We start from the raw sequence: 25,936 nt of genomic DNA on the forward strand, positions 1-25,936 counted from the left end.
AAAAATATAACAGAACACATGAATCACTTAATTTGAATTAGATTCAATTAATTTAGTAACTAAAGTAGTATATAATTCAGAAAAGACACCAAAAACAAACTCAGATTTTAAAAAATAGTCTTTTAGATATTTTTCTATCTTCTAGAATGGATTGAAAGTGCTTAAGAAATAGTAATTTAAAAACAAATAATTTCTAACTCAATTAGAAGAGCAGGGGAAATAAAAATAAGACGCAGGCAGCAGAAGAAAGTGATATGGAGGTGTGTTCTGGAACTGTTTGCCGCTGCATAGAAGTGGTGGATCCAAATAAATTTCCCAAACCCGACCCAGAGGCTGCTAGCCCTGCCTCACTGGGAGCTGTGTGGAAGGACGGCTGCTCTCTCTACCTTGTTCAGAGTATGCGCATTCCGCTTGGCAAGAACCATGTCCATGGAGTCGAGCAGCTTCTTAAACTGGAAGTTGCTAGGGTGCTGGCGGTATTTCTGATCACTGGCATATTCAGTTGCTTTCTTGGCCTTCTCCACATCTAGGGAACCAGCTGGACTCCAGCCAAGCCCCTTGTACCATTCATTGTAGTCCTGCTTATATTCATTCTATAAAGAGAAGAGGCGAAGTCTACTTTACTTTATCAATTTAGACACAAAAATGTGGCATAGAAGCCTGTGATCTCCCCTCCCATGCTAGGAATCCAACCATCACCCAGAAAGAAGAGAGCCTTACATCACTCTGTAGGCGATTCATATTCTTGCTCAGCTCGATGCTCATGGCGTCTGGAAGGAGGACGTATTTATGAATCAAGTGCTTGTAGTTGGTGTTGGTGACATTGGCTTGGGCGTCCTTGGCAGCTGTGACACTGAGCATGTCAGCAGGGGTGTGGTAGCTGGTCTTTGTCTTCTCATAGTTTTTTCTGTACTCCCGATCAGATTGCGCCTTAGCCACTTGCATGGAATGGACTAATTTGGGATCATCTTCAAGACTGCGGAAACCAACCATTTTCCCCCTCTCCTTTTCATAATTGTGTTTGTATTTATACTGCGAAGAAAATTTGAATATTTATTCAGAGCAATTCCTTTGGCTAGAAATCATTCTAGTGTCAATATTCTGTATTTTATAAAAAGCGATACTTGTACGGAATTCTACAGTTCACAAAACACATTCACATTTATTTGTGTAACTTTTGTGTGTGTGTGTGTGTGTAACTTGATACAACTATACCTTGTGAGGTAGATAGCAAAGTTATTATTACTGCCCCCACTTTATAGATGAGTAAGCTGAGACCCAGAGAGGTGAGTGACTTGCTAAGGTCGCCAAGGATTAGAACCCAGGTCTTGTGATCATACACTATGCTGACTTCCACATACTCTGTCGTTAACGTCAAAGAGATCTTTAGTAATAGATAATAAGAGTAGAGCAAATGAGAGAAAAAAGCAGAATATTCTACACAGTTTTCTGCTGCCCTGAGAAATCACCCAGCCTGTCTCACTGGTGAGAATAGGCTCAGTTATGAGATACACAACATAATTTTAGAGTAGCTTTATATGCGTGAGACTTGTTTTCTTTTAAGACTCTCTATATTGGTATAATGGGGAAGAAATTTTACTATTTATCACCCAATCTCCCTCTATAGAGAGGAGATGCTGCTACATGGAAAGCTTCTTATTCTGCCTATCTCTTGTGGGTTTGAGTGAGCAAGTTAGGGGATAGGAGCCAGGAGAGCCAGAATACCCCAACATAATAGAAGGAGAACAATTTGGAGTTCTCAGGACAGTGTAGGAGTGGCATAGGGGTGGCTCAGTAGGAAAGATGAAGGGCAGAGATGGAAGAGGATAGAGAAAGTATAACTAGAGGGTGGCTAAGGAAAGAGTGCTCTGAAATGTGCTCCTCCCATTACCCTCAAATCATTAAAGGCTCACTGTGAGTGGATTTCCTGTGGAAACAATCAAATGAAAGAACTGAGTTTCATATAGGTGATGTGTTATGGTAGCGGTGTGTTGGCACACCAGCTCTCTGGGGGATAAAGCCCTAATTTGTAGCGCTTGTCAATTTCTGTGGTGTAAATACTCCCACCATGTCTGATGTCAAGCTACCAATAGTTTAACAACTGGTTTGCAGAATTCCCAATTATTTAATAATCAGTTGTCATGAGCCCAAAAGATCAGCACCCCCAGCTCACCACTTCGTGAGACATCCTGTTAGGAAGACAGAGCCTAAGAGGCTAGAGGCCAGAAATATACAAGTCTTTCACCAAGAAAGCTTGGTGAAAGACTTTGGGCTTCTACAGGCCATAGCTTTGGTGATGGAGATCAAAGTAAATTCACCCAGATCTCATGAGTCAGGGAGCTGATATCTACGTGGTCATAATGTGGGGAGCATTCTGTTTTGCAGAAATATCAGAGAAAACACAAGAGCAAGGCTAAGAAGCATCCACAGAAGAGAATGAGGCTATTGTTAGCAGGCACATTGTTTTCATATTTTATCCACTCAGTGTTTCCGGAATTCAGCCCTTATTATTTTAGTAGATTAGAAACCCCCAGCCAGCTGACTGCTTTCCTTCAGACTTACATCACTTGCAATATCTCTTGAAGCCTTGGCAGCTTTGATAGGAATTGCATCAGTTCGAAGATCATAGCCTTTCTTTTTGGACTCTTCCAAAGAAAGTTTGTAGTGTTTCTGCAAAAGGAGGCAAGGGGAATAGTTTTCTTCTAAAGAGGAAAGTCTGAATTTATTTTAAAACAGCAAACTAGCACTGCAGCATCATTTTTATCTTTCAGCAGAGTGCTACATCAGTGGTTCAACAGCTGAACGTTCTCACAAGTAACATAATTGTGTTTGAAAAACAAAAACCTATTACAAACTCAAACATATCTTCAAGAAACCACGAGAATAAGTAAAAGTTACTGCTCTCTATTAGGTTGTAAATATGCTTTAAAAAATGTGAAAGCCCAATAAGAATGCATCATTCTTATTGATGCATTTTATCAAATGAGAGTCAAGGGAAGACTACAAAACAGCCATACTCTTACATCAAAAGAAAACTTCACTGTTTTGCGATTGACTTTTTTTTTATATAATTGTGTGGATTCTACAATCCAGAAAGAAGTCAGCAATCCCAAATCCCTATGGAATTCATACAGAGAAAAGAAAAAAAACCTGGTAGGATTAGAGGATTTCCTAGCAACTATGGTTAGGATGAGAAAGAAGTGAAATAAAATACCTATGCATTTTCTAACATTAAGCGTTGCATATTCCTTATTCTTTATTATGAGGCTTGCTCCAAGTTTTTCAAAATGTTCCTCTTCCCTTTCCATTTAACTTTTCCCAAGATCTCCTCTTTAGGATCATCTCAAAAGCTTGATGGAGGGACTCTCTAAGAACGAAGGCCTAGGATTCTCATTTCCTTTTTCTCTTTTCCTGACCCCCAAGCCCTTCTCTTCCTGCCAAGTCTCTTAGTTTAATCAGAACTATCTGCCCCTAAAACAAAATCCAACCGCCCTTCAAGTTCCTAACTGCTGGGTCCCAAGCCCCATTGACAGGCCTACTCCAACTCTTAGCAAAGCAAGATTAGAAAGAGAAAGATTCTCATTTCTGGATTCCTGCTATTATTTTCAAAACATTCACTCTCATAATTGAGAGATATTAATTAGTTAATTTGTTTCTACTGGTTCTAATAGGCGAGAAAGATGACAATAGGGAGAATGGTACTCACGTCACTCATGTTAATTGCATTTGCCTTTGCCAAAACAATCTGGGGGATATCAGGCATGATGTGGACTTTGGTCTTATCAGCCTCCCACGCTTGTTTGTAGAGGTGCTAGAAAGAAAAAAACAAACAAACAGTGGAACTTAGTATTTAAAATCTTGAAAGGAGCATGCTTAGGACATATATATCATTGTACATAAATATAAATATTTTATGCATTTTATTAGCTAGATTTTATTTTTAAAAATTTAAATGGAAAAGGTGCCCATTCAAACAGTACAGTGGAGAGGATGGAAGATGGAAGATAAATTGGACTGTCCTCCTATTTTACAGCCTGGTAGTAGCATCTCCATCTTAAAATTTTTTGTGCATATTAAATCCCACATATAGTCCTTTTTTAATATAAGTGAGGTCATATAATACATAATGTTCTACATCTTGCTTTTTTTACTTAATAACGTAGCTTGGACATCTTTTATTCTTCTTAAAATAATTTACTTCATTCATTTAAAGATCTGCAGAGTATTCCAGGAGGAGGTGTAACTCAACTGGTTTAACCAATTCTCTGTTGACAGACATTTAATTTGTTCTTTCCAGGCTTTTTCTACTGAAAGCAATGGTGCCCTAATCTTTGTGGTGGACCTGGAGATGCACCCACCCAAACACCCACTCAAGGAAAGACTTGTTGTCCCAACTGTTGGCAGATAGCCTCCAGCTGTCACCTGCTTCAGGGTTTGCTGCCTCACTCAAGAGCACGCTCTTCCCTGGTGGCCACATTCAGTGACTCATCAAAGAGGGGGTATAAAGGCCTGGCCATTTCTGCCCAATGCAGAATGCTTCCGGCAGGCCATATACACTCGAGAGCCCTCTGTGGGGTTGGCCTGGGCTTTGCATGGCCTGTATCACTGTTGGACCTCTCCTTCTGCCCAGTCCTCCCCTCCACAGGTACTGATCCCAAAAAAATGCCCCATACTCCAAATTCCATCTCAGCATCTCCTTTTGCAGACCCTAGACTGCAAAAGTATTATTGTATATATACATATGCATGTATATCTTTGTATGTATGTATATCTTTGCATGTATATAAGGATTTCTGCAGGGTATTAGGCATCTGAATTTTTAATTTTAACAAATAGTAACAAAATTTTGACTAAAAGTTTACATTAACTCCTTTGCCAATATTATAAATAACATAAATTTTTAATCTTTGCAAATCTGATAGTTGAAACATGCTATTTCTTTGTTTTTGCCAGGTTTAATTAAAAAACAAAAACAAAATTCTTCTAGAGTCTTCTTCTAGATCAGGGGTTAGTAAACTTTTTCTGTAGAAAGCCAGATAGTAAATATTTTAGACTTTGTGGGCCACAGAATCTCTGTTATTAACTACTTAACTCTCTTGTTCTAGTACAAAAGCAGTCGTGGATGATACGAGAATGAATAGCTGTGGCTGTGTTACAATAAAATTTTATTTGCAAAAACAGTCTGACCTCTGGTCCAGACGAGCACAATCCAATAGAACTATCTGCAATGATGGAAATGTTCTCTGCAATCCAATACAACAGCCCCTAGCCACATGGGTCTACTGGTCACCTGCAATGTGGCTAGTGTGAATATTATTTCATTTTAATTAATTTAAATTTAGATCACCAAATGCTACTAGTGGTTATAGCATTGGACAGCGCAATTCTAGTAGAAAGAGCAATTAGCTAGTCATCAGAGTCCTGGTTCTAGTCCAGACCCAGTCATTGACCTGCTGTGTGTCTTTAAGGGAGGTGCCTTGCCTCTCTGGGCTGCACTTGACTCAAATCTGCAATGAGAGGATTCAACCTGATGATCACCAAGGTCTCTCTCAGTGTTGAAAAAAATGAAAGATTTAATTTAATATTTAAAAAATAAATGTATGTTTGTGATAGTTTAAATTCTAAATCTTAAAAGGTTTACTGAGATTTGTGTCTTGTCTTTTAGGCCAGTTCCTTTCAAGGAGGTTGCACTTCTTGACAAATTTGTCTGTTTTCTCTCTCAGAAGACTCCAGGGGATTTACTCAGAGAGTTAGCGTAATACAGCTCGATCTTTCTAGCACAACTAGGACCATCATTTTCTGCAACTGTTTCATGATCAGGTCCAAATAATTTTTTCCCCTTTTTTGCTAATCAACGGCATTTCTAATTGTGATTCACACAATATAACCAAAGCCGCTGCAATTATTTTATTATTTGTAACCTAAAAACTGGTGTCCAAGGTTGATGCGCTTGTTGATCCTGAAATCAACTTACGGCTAGTAATTGTAAAACTATAGTAAATCTTCTCTAAAGGCTGGAATCATTAATGATCCAAGGAAGTACTCGTGGAGAACAATTGCTCTCAGGATTGCCCAGAGAAGGTCCTGGCTCAGAATGCTGCTGTAGCCATGTAATCTGGGAGTTTTCTTTTATTCCATCAAAGCAGCAAGGGAGCAGGGGGTGGGCTGCAACACCCAGCTGTTATCAGCCAAACAATCTGCAGATTCAGCATCGTGAACTTCTACTCAACTTCACCTTAGATAATTTTCAAGAATTGTATTAAAAGAAAGAGTCTATATTTATTTTTTTACATCTATTAGGTAAGGTGGTTCACTGAACATTTTGGGGGGGCACTAATTCGAACCATTGAACATGGGGGGGACTTTTTTTTAACTACAAGGCCCTTTTTCAAGGTAGAGTGAACATTAATTATGATGCCCTAAAACTGTTAGCAATACCTGTAGATTAAATGTAAGATACGCCTGGATTCTTCCTGATGCATATGAAACACTCCATTATTGAAAGACTTACTTCATTCATAATTTTTGCATTTTTCTGGGCCAAAACCATGTTCATTGAGTCCATCAAGGTGGAATACTTCAAAGTGTCCGGGTGTTGGCGGTACTTCTTTTCACTAACAATCTCCATGGCTTTCTTGTTTTTCTCAGCCTCCAGTGAGCCCAGAGGGAGCCATCCAACGCCCTTCATGAAGTCGGCATAGTCAGCTTTGTACTGATTCTGCAAAAGAGGAAAGGTTCTAGGATGAAAGGAAACCACAACTTTCAAGAACCATGAGTGCATGTTAATATTTCATAAGTTCCACTTCAGTTTTCAACCAATAATACATTGAACTTCAACTATTTTTATCCCTCAACTTTTATCTTTTTTTACATTTCCCTGCATAAGAAATTAAAAATAAGCAATAATATCTTTGTGATTTATATGTTTTTCTCAATGCCTTCATAAAGAAAAAGTGCTAAGAAATATCAAATTAATATCAGGTTAATCTGCCATGTGACTATTATCTCAAGAAAGGTAACTATGCTGGCCTGACTGACTTACAAAAATTCCCAAGTTCCCTTGGTTAATAGATGACTTACGGAGACTCCATTTCTCTTTTCACTATAAATCTTTGATCATCCACCACCATTACAACTCCCTCAGGCATGCCAGAAACCTCACTGGTACTTCGCACAAATTTCATTTGTTTCCCCTCAGTTCTGGCATTTTCCTCTACAGCTATACCGTGGTTGCTTCCATTTGGGCACTTGTGTACCTCCCTGGCAGCTAATACATTCCCAAGAGAAATGTAGGCTTGGCGTGGTCTGCCTTTGGTTCCTAACTTAAATTCACTTCTCCCAGCCACCAAATGGCTTCTGTAGCTGAATCCTTGGCTCTCGACTCTCTGCGCCTTCCTCACACTCATTCTGATAGCAGCTTCGGCCACGACCTCCTCAGTATCTCACCATTAAGTAAGATAGGCAGTCACAAAGGTGGAAGTAGTGGAATGAGAGCTGCTTGGAAGTGAGGGGCAGGAGCTATCAAGTTATCTGCCTTTCTGCTTTCCTTCTTACTCCTTTATCAGGAGCCCTTTATGTTTCTGACTCTGTTTGCTAGACATATTTCCTTCAACATGTTCTTTCTGAACCAAATTTCATTTGCTATTGCTGAATCCAGCATCCAACAATGCTCACAGCAATAAGAGAAGAAAATGAGACTTCAGTTTCTAGAAACTGTTCCTCTTTTGTCAAAGAAAATAAATCCAACCTAAGGTAAAAAATGAAACACATCATTGGGAAATTGCGCATGAATTTCTTCCAGGATTTTCAAAGTGTCATTACTTATGGTCGTTCATGATTTGCTTATTATCTAGAGTAAATGCTCTGCAAATGTTGTGGCTGCCACCTACATCACTTTGAATCTGCATCATATTTTTGGCCAATTCAAGGCTCATGGCGTCAGGGAGCATGTTGTAGCTGTGGATCACGTTCCTGTAGTTGGCGTTGGTGGCCACTTCCTGAGATTTCTTGGCTGCCACCACACTCAACATGTCCACCGGGGTGTGGAAGGACGTCTTGGATTTCTCATATCCCTTCTTGTATTCCCGGTCTGACTGCATCTTGGCCACCTGCATGAAGTGCACCAACTTGGGGTCGTCCTCCAGGCTCCGGAAGCCAATTTGTTTCCCTTTGGTCTGTTCATAGGCTTGCTTGTATTTGTACTGTGGACGGAAATGAAAGCATAGTGATGAAAATGGTGAAGGAAAGAGAACAAATTATAATTCACTAGATGCCACTAGCTTTGCCATAGGTGTAGGGTTTTAGAGCTGCTCTAATCTTAGAAAGGGAAGAGCTCACGAGGGTCAGGGAGGAAAATGCTTTTACTTCAAATTTCTTGACAGACTTGAGTCCATGGAAAGAAAAGCATCTCAGAGTTAATCAAACAGGTGTGTAAATAAATTGTTTTAGGGTGATTTAGAAAGCAGATTTTCCCATTCAGCTGTGTAACCTGCAGAAAAGGCTGCAGGCATGATTCCTCATGTTGTATCTTTAGATTCAGGAAAGAGCCTACCCATGGGTTTCCTGGGTAAAACGTGTAGCTTGCATCCATGTGTTTGCTTAGAAATGATTGGAATACTTTAAGAGCAACTTATTTTAACAAGACCCAGTCACTTTTTACATTAAATAATGAACAAATGATTAGAGGGTCCTTGGACTGGGTGAAGGGACGTGTCTTATGTGTTATACAGGTTGATGGTCCCACCAACACTGAACAGAGCTGACTGCAGCTCCTTGCACACACACATGCTTGGCTCATTTGCTCTTATTCACTCAGCCTAATGAAGGCCCAGTGGAAGCACTTACATCACTGGCAATGTCTCTAGAGGTTCTTGCAGCCCTTATTGGGATAGCATCAGGCCTCAGGTCATATCCTTTCTTCTTTTCTTCTTCCCAGTCAGCTTTGTACAGTTTCTAAATGATGAAATAGAAAAACACCAGCATCTTGTTATTTGGGTTAGAATAGGGATCTTGATTTCAAAGTGGTGACATGTAGAAGACAGACATTCCATAAATATTAGCTCCCTTCAATCTTCTCCCCCACTTTTGTCGTTGTTGATCTACTTACATCACTCATGGTGATTTGGTTTACTCTGGAGAGTAAAATGTCTGGAGTATCGGGCATGACGTGAATGGTGGTCTTGTCTTTGTTCCATTTCTCAGTGTAACGCCTCTACAACAAGAAGGGTAGGCATGTGATTGGACAGCAGGACAGGTTTGTAATGTGCTGTCAAGAGGAGGAGACCCACATCTCCATGGTAGAAGAGGTTATATCTGACATTGGAAAATGGATGAAATAGCAAAAAAATGGGCTGATGAGCCTGGACACACAATGAGAAAAAAATCATCACACAAGGGAATCCTCTTCCACTGAAACAACAAATGCCATCTTGCCCCAACTTCACACCACATGGAGTTTTGCGGTTCTGTCGCATCCTCAGCGTGGTGTTGATAGATAGCCTGAGGGTCAGTATAAGTGAGAGCTCTCTAGAAACAACGAAAGTTATAGAATGCCCCCTCCCACCACCACCACCACCACCACCACCACCACCACCACCACCACAACCATCAGAAAGATTAAAACACTGACGAACACCATAATGGCACTGCCAGGCTCGATGGCATGAGCACTAAAGGGTTCTCGGGCTGAGGCCAACAGATGAGTTCTTACCTTATCCATATTCAGTTTGTTACTTTTGTTAAGTGCTTGTTCCATTGTGTCCATCGCATATGTGAACTTCAGCTTCTCAGGGTGCTGGCGATACTTCTTCTCACTAAGAATCTGTCCTGCTTTCTTTGCCGTCTCCACCTCCAGCGACTCTATTGGGATCCACCCGATCCCTTTCATCCAGTTGGTGAAGTCAGATTTGTATAGATTCTTTACAGCAAAAAAGGATATTTTCATTTCAGAAAGAGTCAGGGCATGGGTTTCTTTGGCTAGATGATTTACTCATTATCAAAAAGAAAGAAAGGGGGGACTTTTTGGAAAAAATTAGTTATAAAAGTGATTATATTCCCGGTAGTTTTGAACAGGAAATCCTGACCCAATAATTCCTTTAAAAAATTAACTTTCTTGCAGGAAAAGTTAACAGAATTTTGCACTGAAAGGGATATTATATCGCACCCATTTGAACCTCTTAGTTTTTCACAAAATGCATCATCTATTAGTTCTAACATCCAATGCTTTAAAATATACATACAATAACCAAAAAAGAAAAAGCTACATATGGTTCAAATGAGTGAAATCCTAAAACTCCAAATTCTAGAGAGGATCCTTAAGTAGAGTGAGTCCAGCCAGGTTTAGGATGGAGTAAGAGGAATTGCTGATTTCTTGTTCTTCACTCCCACTAGCTAACTAATTAGGATAACTAATTCTATGTTGACCATTTGTTGACTGTTACATACATCACTTTGAATCTGCATCGCGTTCCTGGAGTGCTCCACGTTCAAGGAATCGGGCAGCAGAGTGTAGCTGTGGAAGGGCTGCCTGTAGTTGACGTTGGTAGCAACCTCCTGAGATTTCTTGGCCGCTGTCACACTGAACATATCCAATGGTGTGTGATACCTGGTCTTGCTGGCTTCATAGCCCTTCTTGTACTCACGATCTGACTGCATTTTGGCTACATTCATGTAGTGAACCAGTTTAGGATCATCCCGAAGACTGAGAAATCCAATTTGCTTGCCTTTGGCTTTCTCATAGGCCTGCTTATATTTGAACTATAGAAAAGAAGGGCAGACAGAAGTTTGATAGGGTAGATTGGAGGAAACACTAAAGTGTTAAATCAAATTTACATAGCAAATTAGCAATAGCCAAATTCAGTCTGACTCTAGATAATGTCCAAGATTTTAAGTATTTTTAAATAAACAACTAGCAAAATATTTCTAATGGATGGTATTGAGATCTGCTCTGGGGATAATTAAGAATGGAATAATTTATAGTTTGTATCTAGATGATTCATAAGTAGATTCTTTGAATATGCTCAAAGGTTCCTGAAAAGATTTTTTGTTAAGGATTTGTTATTTTTTTTTATTATTATTATCTGTTTCCATGATTAATTTGCAGTGTCTTATAAAGTATTTGCATAACCCTAAGTAATTTTCAGCAAAGCCCTTATACAAATTAGTATATTGGACTCCAAATGAATGAGTTTTTACTCTATCAAGGAATTATATCAGTTCATATAGAAAATATAACTTACTTTGTAAAAAGTAATTAAGTAAGTAAGTAACTACATAAATAACTAAAATCTTGTCATTTAATCTACAATTCTTCCTGGTTTTCCGTATTTAACCAGAACTATTCTTTGTAAAAATTATATTATTAAAAAATTGTATTCCTTTAAAATACTTGGAGACTTTTTTGATTTAGTGACATTTTGGTATACCAAGGCTTTTTTTCTTGACAAAATGCAAACAAAAAGCAGTTTTTTGGGGGTTTTTTGCTGAGGAATATTCGCCCAGAGCTAACATCTGTTGCCAATCTTCCTCTTTTTTTTTTCTTGAGGAAGACTAGCCCTGAGCTAACATCTGTGCCAATCTTCCTCTTTTTTCTTCTCTTGAGGAAGACTAGCGCTGAGCTAACATGTGTGCCAATCTTCCTTTATTTTGTATGTGGGTCACCACCACAGCATGGTTGACAAGTGGTGTAGGTCCACCTGGGATCTGAACCCGTGAACCCGGGCTGCCAAAGCAGAGTGCATCGAACTTAACCACTATGCCACAGAGCCTGCCCCAAAAAACAGTTTTCAAGTTCATAACAATGATACTAATGAGAGTTCCAAATATTTCACAATTTTAAAAAAAGAATTTTCTTCTTTGTAACAACTGTATTGAGTTTTTAAAGATTTTTAATTGAAGCAACATAAAAAAAATCATTGGCACTTAGGATATTACGAAATATTTTTACACTATAATTTTTTATTTCCTTCCTAATATAGCTCATATAGCCTCACATACCATATAAAGATTTTTAAAATGTAGAGAAAGTGCATTTACTACTTTCAAATTAGACTTACATCGCTAGCAATATTTCTTGAACTTTTTGCAGCAACAATGGGAATGGCATCTGGTCTCAAATCATAGCCCTTAGCAATGGTTTTCTTCCAGTCTGCTTTATAATGAGCCTTGAAAACAGGAAAGGTTATTTTATTACTTGACATAGTTAAAAGAAGAATGAAACAGGATACCAAAATCTTTCTTATAAAACATGGCATAATATATCCCTTTCTAGTAAGATAATTTACAGAGTTAGGGCTATTCGTTCATCTTTTATGTGTCTATCAGATTGTTTTAAAAAACATCAGTAAACTATACACACAGTATGATCTCAACTGCTTTAAAGATGTATATATGTTTGCATAACAAAGCAATGGAAAGGTAATGTGGAATAACAGAAGATTTTAAGTTTTTTCATGGTTTTCTATATATCTCAACTTTTCTGTAATAAGCATGTAATACTTTTATTTTCTTATATTTTTTCTAATGAACATTTTAAACTTACAGGAAAGTATGGATACTAAAATAAAAAATTCAGATGTAGTACCACCCAGTTTGAATTAACCTTAACATTAAATATTACTTAATCAAAGCAGGAAAAAAATTTTAAATAAACAAAAAGCATAGAAATGAGTACCAAAAAATGTTTATTTGGAGATAAAAGAGAGTCTAAAATGTTAGGAAGAATGACTAAGGCATCTTTAAAGAAATTAATTTTATCCAGGTTTGATTATGTTTTAAAATTAGAATTTACCAACTCTTTTTTAAAAAAAGCAAAATGAAACAATTCATAATAGTGAATTTAAACATCACCACCAATTACATACTTAGACTACCTGAGAGAGCAGCTAGTTACACACAAAAAAGAGTTTCTAAAGGAAATTACAGTAAATGTTTTTAGAAGTTTTAACAAATAACTGAAACAAAAGTTACATAAAGCAATACCTATCCTTACTACAGACTATTCACTCCTGTATGAATACAGGAGGAAAAACTCCTGTATTTTCCAATCTTGTCTATCTCATTTTGTTCCTCTTTTTAAAAAATGGAATGCAACCTACTAGATTGGTTTTATAACCAATGAGTCATAGCCCACAGTTTGGAAAAGTCTTCATTAAGCAAAATTTTATGGTGGCTTCTAGTCTCATATTCTGTGACAAGGGTCCAATCTGGAGACTGTTGGTAGGCCCCTGTACATGGAGAGCAAGGAGGGACTGAAGAAAGAGGCAGACTACTCCAGACTGGTAGGTGGCAGATTTGATAAGCAAGGGAACTTACTTACATATGAGGCTTGTCTTGGGCAGCCACAAGACAAGTAGATCTCCACACCTGCCCACCAGACTCTTAAATGTTTATATAAAGTACTTAATGGGGGTTCAGTCACAAATATAATCCAGATGGTCTCAGTAATACCTTACTTTCTCAAGGCTAAGTCCTTGAAAATGGTTCCTACTACGGGAACAGTGGGCAGAGCATACATTCCAAACACAAGGGAGAGGGTGAGGAGCCTCTGATCGCCAGAGTCCAGCTCTCAGGTCAACCAGCAGTCACATCCTCTTGACGAACTCCTCCAAAAGAGACTCAAAGGGTCCACACTAGTTTGCTCCCCTTAAAATTCTCAGCCTAAGAGTTACGAAAAACTGGAAAGGAGAGGCCCGCATAAGCAATATTAGACGGGCACCAGGCCAAATACTCACATCACTCATGTTGAGGGCGTTGACCTTGGCTTGAATAAACTGAGGCAATCCGGGGTCCATAGTATACTTGTGCTTCAGTTTCTCCCCCTCCACCTTGTAGTTCAACTAAAAATAAAGGAAGCAGCATGCAAACGTCATTAGCTGACATAATGTAAGTTTCATCTAGCACACACTCCTTTAAAAAGGGAAGGCTATTATTTGGGTTTTTCCATAGACAAGGCAAATACCTATACTGTCACCCACAGGTGGCATTAGTTGACATATTCATTTGCTCATTCCACCAATATTTATTGAACAGCACTGTGGGCCAGGCAGGGTGGTAGGTTCTGTGCTTAAAGTATTGAAAAAGGCAGACCAGTTCTGTTGAAGCTTATAGTCCAGAGGAGACAGACAATAAACACGTAAACCATAAGATATAGCCAGAATGTGGTGTGATGTGTTGTAAACAGAACAACTGCAGGAAAGAAACAAGTGTGGTCCGCAAAGGCTCTCTAAGGAGGTAACATTTATGCTTGAGCCTAAAGAAAGCGGAGGGGTCCAGGCAGAAGAAGAGCATTCAGGACTCTGAGTCTGGAAAGGCCATGACCAGCTTGAAGGACCGAAGGCAGCCCTTATCACAGTGCTGGAGAGTGCCGACGGGGGCCAAGAGGATTAGACAGGACGGGGAGCAGGGCCATAGAGCTGAGGGCCTTTTCAGCCAAGTTAACAAGTTTAGATTTTATTTTAAGTTAAAGGAGAAGTTACTAAGAGATTTTAGGTATAAGAGCGAAAGGATTGATTTATGTTTTAAGACCGTCTCCCCGGTTGTTGTGTGTGACCCCAGGCAGGGAGTCCAGGCGGCTATTGCAGTTGTCCAGTTGAGTGATACGGAAGCCAAAACTGGGGTTGTTGGCAGCTGCAAGACAGAGAAGTGCTGAGAGACATTAGGAGGTTGACTCAGCAGATTTATTGGATGTGGGGGTTCACCCAGGGAGGCGTCCGTGGTGACTGCCAGGTTTCTGGCTTGAATAACTAGGTAGATGCTGATGGCATTTACTAGGTTGGGGAAAACAAGTAGTGAGCGTACAGTAGCTAAGTGGAAAAACACAGGGAGAAGTGACACCTCAGTCAGTACAAAAGTAATCAGAAGAATCTATACCATTTATTTCCACGAAACTAGAATTAATCTTGAAATGTCTGTGGTAATATGGAAGCAGGGACTGGCCTGAGAAACAAAATCCACAGATAATCCTCAAATCTGAGCCAAGCAAAGCATTCCCCACCTTCCAATACCTGGGGCTAAAAACACAAAAGGTCATCCCTTCTTTGCTTTTTACTTACCTCTCTCTTTCTGGTGGGGTTATTTGAATAGAACTCTGAAATTACCAAATGAGGTGAAGCACTGAGCATCGTAATGAGCCTTGAGCTAAGAATAAGGATCCAGATAGACCTGGGCTCAGAAATGAGACTTTGGATGACTCTGAACGTAAACTGCTTATCTCCACCCCAGAGGCCTCTCTCTGGATCTCCTCTCAAAACACTGAGCTATTATACAAGGGGATTAGGACATTATGCCTTCTCTCCGTGCAGCTAGGTAGAACTGTTGCAGCCCAGAGGAATAAATAGCTTGGTCTGCAATTCAGACAGTGACAGATGCTAATAGAAATAATTTCATCTCATATGTATAATGGGCAGGGATCTGCTTATAAATAGCACAGACTCTCTATATTTGGAAAATAAAGCAAATCTGGAATCTCTTCCTTCTCCCCTCCCCGTTCTCTTTATGTTCAAGTTCCATGTTGCTTCAAAAATAAAACCTTTCAAATATACCTCTGAAAGCAGTTGATTTGGTAACATACATGCACCCTCACGTGCTGAATTAAGAAAGATGGCGGAATAGTTCAGTCACAGGGGTTATTCACAAACAAACACTTTTGAAGGGAAACCACTTACATCACTTAGCTGCTTTGTGTTGTGCTGAGCCAGAACCATGCCCATGGAATCAGGCACACTTGTGAACTTGATGGTATCTGGGTGCTGTCGATACTTCCTCTCATTTAATGCATCGCCTGCTTTCTTGGCCTTCTCAACCTCCAGAGAACCAAGAGGCAGCCATCCAATGCCCTTGAAAAAGCTGTTGTACTCGTCTTTATATAGGTTCTGTAAAAGAGTAGTCTCATATGAGGAGATAGCCTAGAGAATATGCAAGAGATGTTTCTGAAATCTGCAGTTCTACCCGGGGGAAACGAACAGCACCTCTTCTGGCATGCTCGTGTCTGTAACGGAGCTCTTGACTATGTCTGTCTCAGAGCTTCTTACCCAGAATTTGGTAACAAGAAAAAGCAGTTCTGTTGTTAGAGTGCGTTATACAACAGAGAGGGAATCTAGGCCACATATTTCCATGGGTACTGCTAAAGAAAAATTGTATCTCTTTTGACAAGAAATTGGGCTTTCCTTTTGATTTCACTGAAAACTCCACAACTTCGAATTTCACCCACACTGTCATCAGGCTATTCCTGATCTCAGTTGGGGAGAGACATTTTCATTGAGCAACAGTAAATGAACACCATTTCTTCCCTTCACAGAGGACAATTCTTGCAGAAGTCTGGCTCCTGCAGAAGGAAATGAAGTGAATATTAAATACCCTCCCTATGCACCTCTCCATGAGTCATGCTGCTTCACGAAGCCTTCCTGGCTCATTTCAGATGACTCATTACATAGATTTACATGTATGAGAGTGTGACCTTGAGTTAAAAAAAGAAAAAAATAACTTTCCTGAATTCAGAAAGCATACAGAATGCTTCTATTTTGCATTAGACATATCACCATTGAAGCAGACCTGCCAGGAGCAATCATTTCTGCTTGCTGAGAGTCATAGTGGCTTATATACTTAGTGGAATATGGTTTTATCTTTTTTTTTTTTTTTTTTTTTTAAAGATTTTATTTATTTATTTTTCCCCCAAAGCCCCAGTACATAGTTGTCTGTCATAGCTGCACATCCTTCTAGTTGCTGTATGTGGGACGCGGCCTCAGCATGGCTGGAGGAGTGGTGCCTCAGTGCGCACCCGGGATCCGAACCCGGGCCGCCGGCAGCGGAGCGCACGCACTTAACCGCTAAGCCACGGGGCCGGCCCCTGGTTTTATCTTTGATTCATAAATTAATAAAGACAATGTCAATCGTTACAATAGGAGCACAGAAAGTCAGCAAAAACAGCTTGTGCCCCATGCCTTTGTTAGTCTTTCAATAATGATTGTTTGTTTTAAAGTATATTTTTCTAATATCTTACTGTATTGTGAAGTCTACTAAAATAGCAAGAAATGCTCATCCCTTAAGTACCAACATCTCCGGGTCTGTATGTCGTACACACTTACATCACTCTGAATTTGATTCATATTCCTGGTGTGCTCCAGACTCATGGCATCAGGTAGGTATGTGTAATGATGTATTGGCTGTTTGTAGTTGACGTTGGTGGCGACATCCTGGGCCATCTTTGCAGCTGTAATGCTAACCATGTCCCTAGGGGTGTGGTAGCTGGTTTTGGTGTTCTCATAGTTCTTCTTGTATTCACGATCGGACTGCATCTTTGCCACATTCATATAGTGGACCAGCTTGGGATCATCCTGGAGGCTTCTAAAACCCACATGCTTTCCCTTTGACTTCTCGTGAGCTTCCTTGTATTTATACTGCGGAGGCAGAATTTGGTTAGCAAAATCATAGGCATTGATAACAGTAGATGCAGTAATTATATTCACACACAAAGGCACTCAGAACACTGTGAATTTCTGGAAGATTGTACAAGAAAGGCAAACCATACCCCCAGAAAGTTCAGAGTGAAAGCACTTCTTTCCAACAGTCCCAGGTTACAAATGGGTATCATAATAAATTCAGGACAAGTTTCTTTTCTTTGCTATAAATCCTATAGATGATTTGCATGTAGAACTTTATTTAAAGCCAATTGAATTGTCACACTTAATATAAACCTGACACATTTCAAATTTAAGACCAATACCTCTTGGGTTTTCCAGGGATGTGTATCTTCCTAATCCAGTGTTATTTCATATCATGGAATATTAGATATTATTGAGAAAATCTTCCATTTTCTGTGCCAATTGGCCTTGTGATATGTGCACAAAAGGTGCAGAAGAAACTCTAAAGAACGGTACATGCAAGACATTAACACTCAGATCTTCTCGGGGTGAGGAGCGGAAAACAGTACTGTCATTGTTGTCTCAGGTTGACCTAATAGGATTAAAATGAAAAGACTCTTCTCCCTAGGTGGCGTCAATTTAGATGCTGCATAGGCATCGTTCCGGGCCTTCACCCAACCAATTCCTCAGCAATTACTCTCCAAGTTCACTACTGAAGCAGCTGCAGATGAATTAAGGAACTACAGCAAGGGCAGGAACCACTGGGGGCTTTCCCCATCGGTAAAAACCTAACCACAAAAGCTCTGCTGTTCAAGCTCTCTCGTGGCTGGAATCGGCAATGGGCTGTAGACTGAGCTACGCTGTATGAAACAGGTCAACACCTCAATTTTTATATTGGAGAATTCAAATCCACCTAAGCTCTGCAGACACTCTGCTCCTGCCATTTAAGCACCTATTTATAAACAAGAGTTTAACAGGCAAAAGGATTATCAAGTAATTTCTAGTCATATTAGAAAAAAAATGATAACGTAAACTTCAAACTTCTACTTTCTCCTTAAACGAGAAATGTATTTCATAGTGATGTGCAAACCTTTGAGGAATACATTTTCAGTACCATCCCCACCAGGAAAGCTGTAGAATTCTTACACCCCTATCTCCCACGTGGTCTGTACACATGGGTGGTTTCTTTCTTCTCATCTCTCAAACCAAGACTGTAGCCCCTGGAATAGTATGTGACAGTGATGCCTACAGGGCATGCCTGCTTTTTGAAAATTTTGTTTTTCAATGATGGGAAGGCATATAAGTGTATACTTTTTCTATTACAGATGAAGTGGGCATCAATTTACATAAATCAAAATTATACTCTGGAAAAGTGGGCTTTTTCCCATTTGGTTTATAAAATCTGTACATTTTATATTAACGTCTTTTCAATCTTCTTAATACAACTATAATGCAGGCAGTCATCTGAATTTAATGTGTTAGTGTCAGTCAGGGTGTTCTCACCGAAAATAAATGTGGGCTGTCAGGGAAATGTGTCAGTGAAGGCAATTTGGGCTATGAATCAGGGGAGAAAGCCACTGTCCAATTTATGACAGTTCTACCAAGTGGGGTCAACTGAAAAGAATCACAAAACGTTGAAAAAGTGACAGGTTTTCAAAACAATATTTCATGGAAAATTCGAATGTCATTAACTCAAGATATTGTTTTCAGTGTGGTATCATTTAAACAAGCACACATTTGATTACTTTTTAAAAAGGCAATCACCCAGATTTCACCTAAAATTTTTACTCACATCACTGGCAATGTTTCTTGATGCTTTGGCCGCAGTGATGGGAATAGCATCACCCAGCACATTGTTGCCTTTGGCTATTAAATCATGCCAGTCCCGTTTATAACAGACCTGGAATGGGAAAGAAAAAAAGATGTCAGCATGCTGTGTATTAATCAGCTAAAGTGATTCCTCAACTGCTGGGACTGTTTTGTTCTTTTCCAAATATAAGCTAAAGGAATCTCTTATAGCACATACTGTTTTAAGAAGCTACATTAACAAATTTCACACTTTGTATACCATGAAATTATTGGATTCTGCACTAATTATTCACCCAAATATGGTTTTGGCACATACTGAAGAGGGATATTGAGAAACTGGAGTAGGTACAGAGGAGAGTAACAAAAGTTCTGGAAACCATGGTATGTGAGGACTAACTGGAGAAAATTAAGTTGTTCAGTACTATGAAAGGAAGGTCAAGCGAAGACCTGGTAGGTAGCTTGAGAAATTTTAGGGTTGTTGTGAGAAAGAATTTCATTTATTCTTATTTTTTTGGAGGATAATAACCTCCTCCATATGCAAAACTAGGAAAACTAAGTAGAATTTTTAGAGAAATAGATGCTGGGTTCTACGTAAGGAAGAATGTTATATCCTTTAGAGTTGTCCTACACTTAAAAAGGCCAACTCAAGAGGTAGAGCCATCATCATGAGATATGCTCCAATGGGGATTATGTGGGAAATTGACCTACATACTTGTCAAGGCCCCATCCTAATCTAAAATTCTATTATTTTATTGTCAGGTCTGGATTTCACGCCCTATCAAAGACCCTACTTACATCACTTATATTGTAAGCATTGCACTTGGCCTGGAGAAACTGAGGAAGATCAGGACTCATAGTGTACTTATGTTTCACATCTTCTCCTTTAGCTTTGTATAAGACCTGCAACACACAGTCACAAAAATAAAATGCATACGGGTAGTACAAAAAGGAAACTATATTAATTGCATGCTTAACAAAGTTATTCCTAGCACAATGCCCCTCTATTTCTATTGTTAAAAATTATCAAAGGCATTTTCCTATTTTTAAGAAATGCAAGTATCTTGCTATCTTTAGGAAGACCCAACAACTCTGTGTATTATAAAAGAGACAAAAAAATCCTTAAGAAAACAGAAATCTTTGACTGCCAGAGATGAATGGAAAATAAGTGCAAACGCAAACACTAACATGAATAATAGAATTCACCGAAGCCGGAAAAGCTCCTTCTTTGCTAGTGGAGTTAATAGTTCCTAGAGTCTTGTTTTTTGTTTTTGGTTTTTTATTCCAAGAAAAAATGGTAGTTAGAATGAGTCTTTCACTTCTGCTAAAAACTTTCCACTAGTAATTGTATCAGTAAAAGCATATAATAATTTCCTCATAATATCAAGGTGCTTATACATAAATCCTGTATACTCTAAAGATTTACTATTTCATTTACCCTCTTTTGTAATGTTAAAGATGTCTGAACAACATCAAAGTATATGATATAAAAATCACACTGTATCCTCCTCTTGCTAATGGAAAAGAAAATGCTTAATTTCTAAAACTAAAACAGAAGTAGAATCACAAGTAGATTTTCAATCTCTTGTCATTTATCATGTATACCCCCCTTTCCCAGGCATGTCTGTGTGGAACATCATAAGTAAACTGGTGTGTATGTATCACAAGTAGTCTGAAATGGCTGATATCTAAATGTATCCCCAAATACTAAATAATTTCTTCGCGAAATCCAAGAGCTATCTTTACTTCCTCACTGCCTTTAAAGATTTTATTTATTTATTTTTTCCCCCAAAGCCCCAGTAGATAGTCGTATGTCATAGCTGCACATCCTTCTAGTTGCTGTATGTGGGACTCAGCCTCAGGATGGACGGAGAAGTGGTGCCTCGGTGCACGCCCGGGATCCGAACCCGGGCCGCCAGCATCGGAGCGCGCACACTTAACCACCAAGCCACGGGGCCAGCCCCCTCACTGCCTTTAGAAACCATATATAAGCATTCACAGAATCCCATTCATTTGACTTTCTAAACATCTCCTTTCCCGTTGCTACTGCCTTAGTTAAAGTCCAAATAAGCCTTCTATTGCATTTCTGTAACAGCTTCCTAATTCATCTCCTTGCCTCCCATCTCTCCCCTCTCCAATACAGTCTCTGCACTTTTAGCCAGAATTATCTTCTAAAACACAGACCTGATAATGCAAGTCCATGGATTAAAAATCTTCAGTACCTCCTGTTACCTAACCCGTAATGTCCAGACTATAAATTAGCATACAGGACCCTCAATGACCAGGTTACAATCCCAAACCCTTCACTGTCCTTCCATTCATTACTTCGTGACTGTCATCATATTTTTCCTTTTGCCAGAAACACGTCCTTCCTTTATTTTCCAGGAATGCTTGGGTAGATGGTTACCCTCTTCCCTTGTGCTTACTTACTTAGCACATGCCTCTCCTGGAGCATTCATCTCTCCATGTGACAATCCATGCCTTAGTCTTATACTCTTGTCCTATAACTTTGTTATATCCTATATCCCACTAATCCTCCTCTAGTTCGTCTTTATACATCAGCACGTATTACAGTGCCTGGCACATGGAAGGTGTTCAAAAGCATGTATTCAACGAATTAATGAATGAACGCTTTTGATGTCCCTTTAACTCCTCTATACACCAAACTCTCCTTTAGATCTGACTTTCGCCAGAGCATATACATTGCTCATGGACAGACAGGCAAACGATATACTAATCTCCACCAAGACTTAAGTAAAAAAAGTCTCTGTAATAATTGTATATGATGAATTCTGAGAGCAAAATCATATGTGTATTATTTCCCTGTATTAATATTTTATATATGAAAAGCAAATATGAGCAACTTCATAGAGAACTGAATATCATGAAATTGCCACAATAAAGTGTCTGAGATTTAAGTTTAAATTTTGTTTGTGTGTGTGTGTAGTATTAGAATAGAACTTTTTGCACCATGTCAAATTTATCCAATAACACAGTATTTCAAGGCAATTAAAAAGGCAGACATTTTAAAAAGGAAGGTAAAAAGAAAGATAGAAGAAAAAGAAAATACTAGTGCCCAAGCTAAAAATAATTGTAATTATTATTTTTAAGTTAAATAAATAAAATAATAATTCTAAAAGGAAACATACTGGCTCATAAGAATAAAAATTTTGAGCTGACGTTTATTTATTTTTTTTTCTTCTGATCTTCTAAGTAGATTTTTTTTTTTCAGGAAGATTGGCCCTGCACTAACATCTGTTGCCAATCTTCCTCTTTTTCTTTTTTTTCCCCAAAGCCCCAGTACATAGTCGTGTATCATAGTTGTAGGGTTGTAGCTCTTCTCTGTGGGATGCCACCTCAGCATGGCTTGATGAGTGATGAGTAGTCCTGCGCCCAGGATCCGAACCGGTGAAACCCGGGCCACCAAAGTGGAACGTGTGAACTTAACCACTATGCCATTGGGCCGGCCCCCTGACATTTATTTTTTTTAAGCCTCCCTCCATCCTTTGCCCACTCTCTTTTGTTGTACTCACATCACTGATTTGCTTTGTGTTCTGTTTCGCCTGGACCATAACTGGGGAGTCCACGATGCTGGTAAATTTGAGGGTGTCTGGATGTTGCCTGTACTTCTTTTCATTCAGGGCATCACCCGCCTTTTTAACTTTTTCTACTTCCAGACTGCCGATAGGTATCCAGCCTATGCCTTTCATCCAGTTGTTGTAGTCCTCCTTGTAGGCATTCTACAGCAAAGAGAGAGAAGAGGATGAGTGCCCCAGGCAGTGGGTTCTCTCACGGCAGTCTCCAACCTTAGAAGGGCATTGCCTTGCGGAGTGGATGTCGCTTACATCACTCTGTATGTGCATCATGTTTTTAGACAGCTCCAGGTCCATGGCGTCAGGCAGGTAGGTGTAATGATGGAGCGTATGCTTATAGTTGACGTTGCTGGCAACATCCTGAGCTTTCTTAGCTGCCACCACATTGAACATATCATGGGGCGTGTTGTATTTCGTCTTTGTCTTCTCATAGTCTTTTTTATACTCCCAATCTGACTGTGTCTTGGCCACATTCATATAATGAACCAGTTTAGGATCATCCTGGAGACTTTGGAAGCCAACCATTTTCCCTTTGGCTTTTTCATAATCTTTCTTGTACTGAACCTATTGGAAACAAAGTAGGCATATTTTTAAATTCAGTTATAAATATTTTACTGAACAATGGGACCATGAATTGAAGCAATTGAGCTCCCCAGAAATTACTTTACTTTAATAAACCATTAGATATTCACTTGCAAATACTTAGAAACGTAGCTTGGTAAAATAAAAAATGTTATTTTAAGCCTATCTGATTGTCTCTCGTTGCTTCTGCCACCCAAGAGAGTTGGGGTGGGGGCATTACATAATTCATATCAGTGACGAAGTAAAATGAGTTCCTTTCTACTTATACACTGGTGGAGAAAAGTGAAAAGATAAATATTTCACAATCTCTACCAATCATATTGTGCTGTGAAAGAAGGAGACTCCAAATAGCTGGCTATCTTATTAGAAGTAGAATTGTAGTAGTAATAGTAGAATTTTAGTAGTAGTAGTAGAATTTTAATGAGTCTTTGTATATTCAAAGGGAGACCCAGAGCCAGTGGTGTGTAAACCCTAATTGGCTCTGAATAATACAGTGAGGAGAAGCGAGCTACCTCAGGGAGACCTGGGAAGAAATCTGGGAAACTGAGAAGCAGAGATGTGAGGGAAGGCTTGTGTGTATGTCCGGGTGGGGTGTGGCTGGAGGAGGGCACCCACAGAGAAAGGGGAGCAGTGACAAATTCTGGAGCAGGGATTTGGGGACACAGACATTTATTATTCGATTGCAACATATTTACGTTGGTGCAATGTAAACTTCATTTCGAACAATCAATGAAGTTGTGCTTGGGACCTAGGAAATCAAAAGCAAGGGGCCGTGTTCCATCCCTGGATCAGGCAGAAAGAGAAGTAAAGCCAGGGGAAGAGAGCCCAGCTAAGCCAGAGCAAAACCATCATGTGCAAACAAGGAGCCAGAGGTGATCAGAAAAAATGAAAACCTCAGAGTATCTGCAGCAATCATGGCGCTGGGGCGGGGGTTGGGGGGAGGTATCCCACTGCCTATAGGCAAGGTGGGGGCTTGAGTCAATTTTGTTTAAATCTCAAAGAGCAAAGTAACTTCAGCTCACATGAGGGTTAAAGTAAGAAAGGAAAAGAAACAAGTCTTATCTTTAACGGAACCTAACGATGACTATTAGGGGCTCTGACACTTGAAGCCAATTCATCAGTATGTAGATGCAATGAAGTAAAAAGAGAGCAAGGGAAAGAGAGAATTCATATAAATTAAGCAAGTTTTGAGATAAAGTTTTACCATAGGAGGTTATTATGACTTAAATAGTACGTAACTTCTTTATTTCCACAAGAAGGAATAATGTGAATTTGTGCAGAAATATAGATGAGAATTTAGAATTAGAGTGCTTGATTAGAACTGATCAGTAAAGGTTATAGAAATCCTTACTCTCCCCAAAAATTCAGATCTATTTAGGGAACCTTCCTTTCTACATAGTTTTCAACTGGACTTGCTTCCAGTCAGGGAAAACAGACGTGGTGACTTTTGGATAACAAGACCAGCCCGCCCACATTTTCTAGTGACACACAGGTGACCACCAGCTGGACTTACGTCACTCGCCGCCTGCCTGGCAGCCTTGGCAACTCGGATGGGAATCGCATCGGTTCTCAGGTCATATCCCTTTTTGCTCAAATCTTTCAAGTCTGCTTTGTAGATATTCTGAAAGAAAAACGTCATTTGAATATAACTCAGGCCACGCTTAGAAAAGGCTTAACCCGTAATCAGCTGCTGAGCGCATGAGCACACCTCACTGATGTTGTAGGCATTGACTTTAGCCTGAACGAACTGGGGCACATCTGCTGGCAGGCTGTATTTGTGAATAATTTCCTCTCCTTTGGCTTTGTAGGCGGTCTGGAAGAGAAAAAAAAATGCATAAACAAACAAAAAAATAAATAAAGTAGAGGAAAGCATTTAATGGCACAGGAAAATAATTTTAGAGCACATCACATTGCCCAGAGGTGCTTTTCATGAAAGACGTTCTCTGTGTCAGTCCCATATTCACCTGACAATGTCTGTAGGCATTTAAGGTCTCACATGCAATTGCACAGGGTTCTATCTTAGTGCTGGTTCAGGTCCCTTGTGCAAATGTCCCTTGGGATGCACTAGGAACTTCTGGACTTAGGTAAGGGCATCTCGAGGAAGTTAGCCCAGGGAGGTGGCCTGATGAAAACGCTGACCTGCAGACGCTTTCCTGAGCATAGGAAAAGCTAATAGGGTGGGCTACACCAGCTGCCTGTATTATATTTTGTGGGTGACTAAAGGGACTTAGGGGTAGTTTTTACCATATATATGATTTTTGTCTTAGCTCTGACTTAAAATTTAACTCCTCCATATGATGTAGTACGTGTATTCATTTTCTCGATCTTTCCTAGAAATAGGCTTGTGTTTCTTGTCATCAAGAGGAGCCCCTCTTCCCTTTCCCTTGGAAAGCAATGTCCAATGCCTGAAAGGATAGTCAGCACAATATACCTAACTCTCTAAAGATATGAATTAGGTGTGCTATTTTAATGAAAAGCTGGGGGAATTATGCAGTTGCTTATGTAATTGAGTCTTCCTAGATTAGATTACAACTACAAGTGATGAGTACATTTGGACTACAAATGTATTTTGTGTCAGAGAACATTTACTAAAATACA

General features: G+C 39.4%; 1 protein-coding gene across 9 annotated transcripts in view; it reads right to left on the bottom strand.

Annotated features, from left to right (window-relative positions):
* Window positions 1-25,936, bottom strand: part of NEB (nebulin) — a 234,736-nt gene that overhangs the window by 165,976 nt on the left and 42,824 nt on the right. For all 9 annotated transcript variants that reach the window (XM_087435203.1, XM_087435204.1, XM_087435201.1 and 6 more), the window contains 20 exons: window positions 25,047-25,151; window positions 24,852-24,959; window positions 23,009-23,320; window positions 22,697-22,903; window positions 19,962-20,066; window positions 19,150-19,257; window positions 17,082-17,393; window positions 15,663-15,869; window positions 13,731-13,835; window positions 12,054-12,161; window positions 10,444-10,755; window positions 9,710-9,916; window positions 9,107-9,211; window positions 8,845-8,952; window positions 7,890-8,201; window positions 6,512-6,718; window positions 3,707-3,811; window positions 2,563-2,670; window positions 721-1,032; window positions 387-593 (listed from right to left, as the gene is read on the bottom strand). In XM_087435203.1, the coding sequence (XP_087291329.1) occupies window positions 387-593; window positions 721-1,032; window positions 2,563-2,670; window positions 3,707-3,811; window positions 6,512-6,718; window positions 7,890-8,201; window positions 8,845-8,952; window positions 9,107-9,211; window positions 9,710-9,916; window positions 10,444-10,755; window positions 12,054-12,161; window positions 13,731-13,835; window positions 15,663-15,869; window positions 17,082-17,393; window positions 19,150-19,257; window positions 19,962-20,066; window positions 22,697-22,903; window positions 23,009-23,320; window positions 24,852-24,959; window positions 25,047-25,151 (3,660 nt within the window). The remainder of the gene's footprint in view (window positions 1-386; window positions 594-720; window positions 1,033-2,562; window positions 2,671-3,706; window positions 3,812-6,511; window positions 6,719-7,889; window positions 8,202-8,844; window positions 8,953-9,106; window positions 9,212-9,709; window positions 9,917-10,443; window positions 10,756-12,053; window positions 12,162-13,730; window positions 13,836-15,662; window positions 15,870-17,081; window positions 17,394-19,149; window positions 19,258-19,961; window positions 20,067-22,696; window positions 22,904-23,008; window positions 23,321-24,851; window positions 24,960-25,046; window positions 25,152-25,936) is intronic.

The sequence above is a fragment of the Ceratotherium simum genome, chromosome 9 (assembly GCF_057802395.1).
Source record: "Ceratotherium simum simum isolate JZ-2026a chromosome 9, ASM5780239v1, whole genome shotgun sequence".
In the NCBI taxonomy this organism is placed as follows: domain Eukaryota; kingdom Metazoa; phylum Chordata; class Mammalia; order Perissodactyla; family Rhinocerotidae; genus Ceratotherium; species Ceratotherium simum.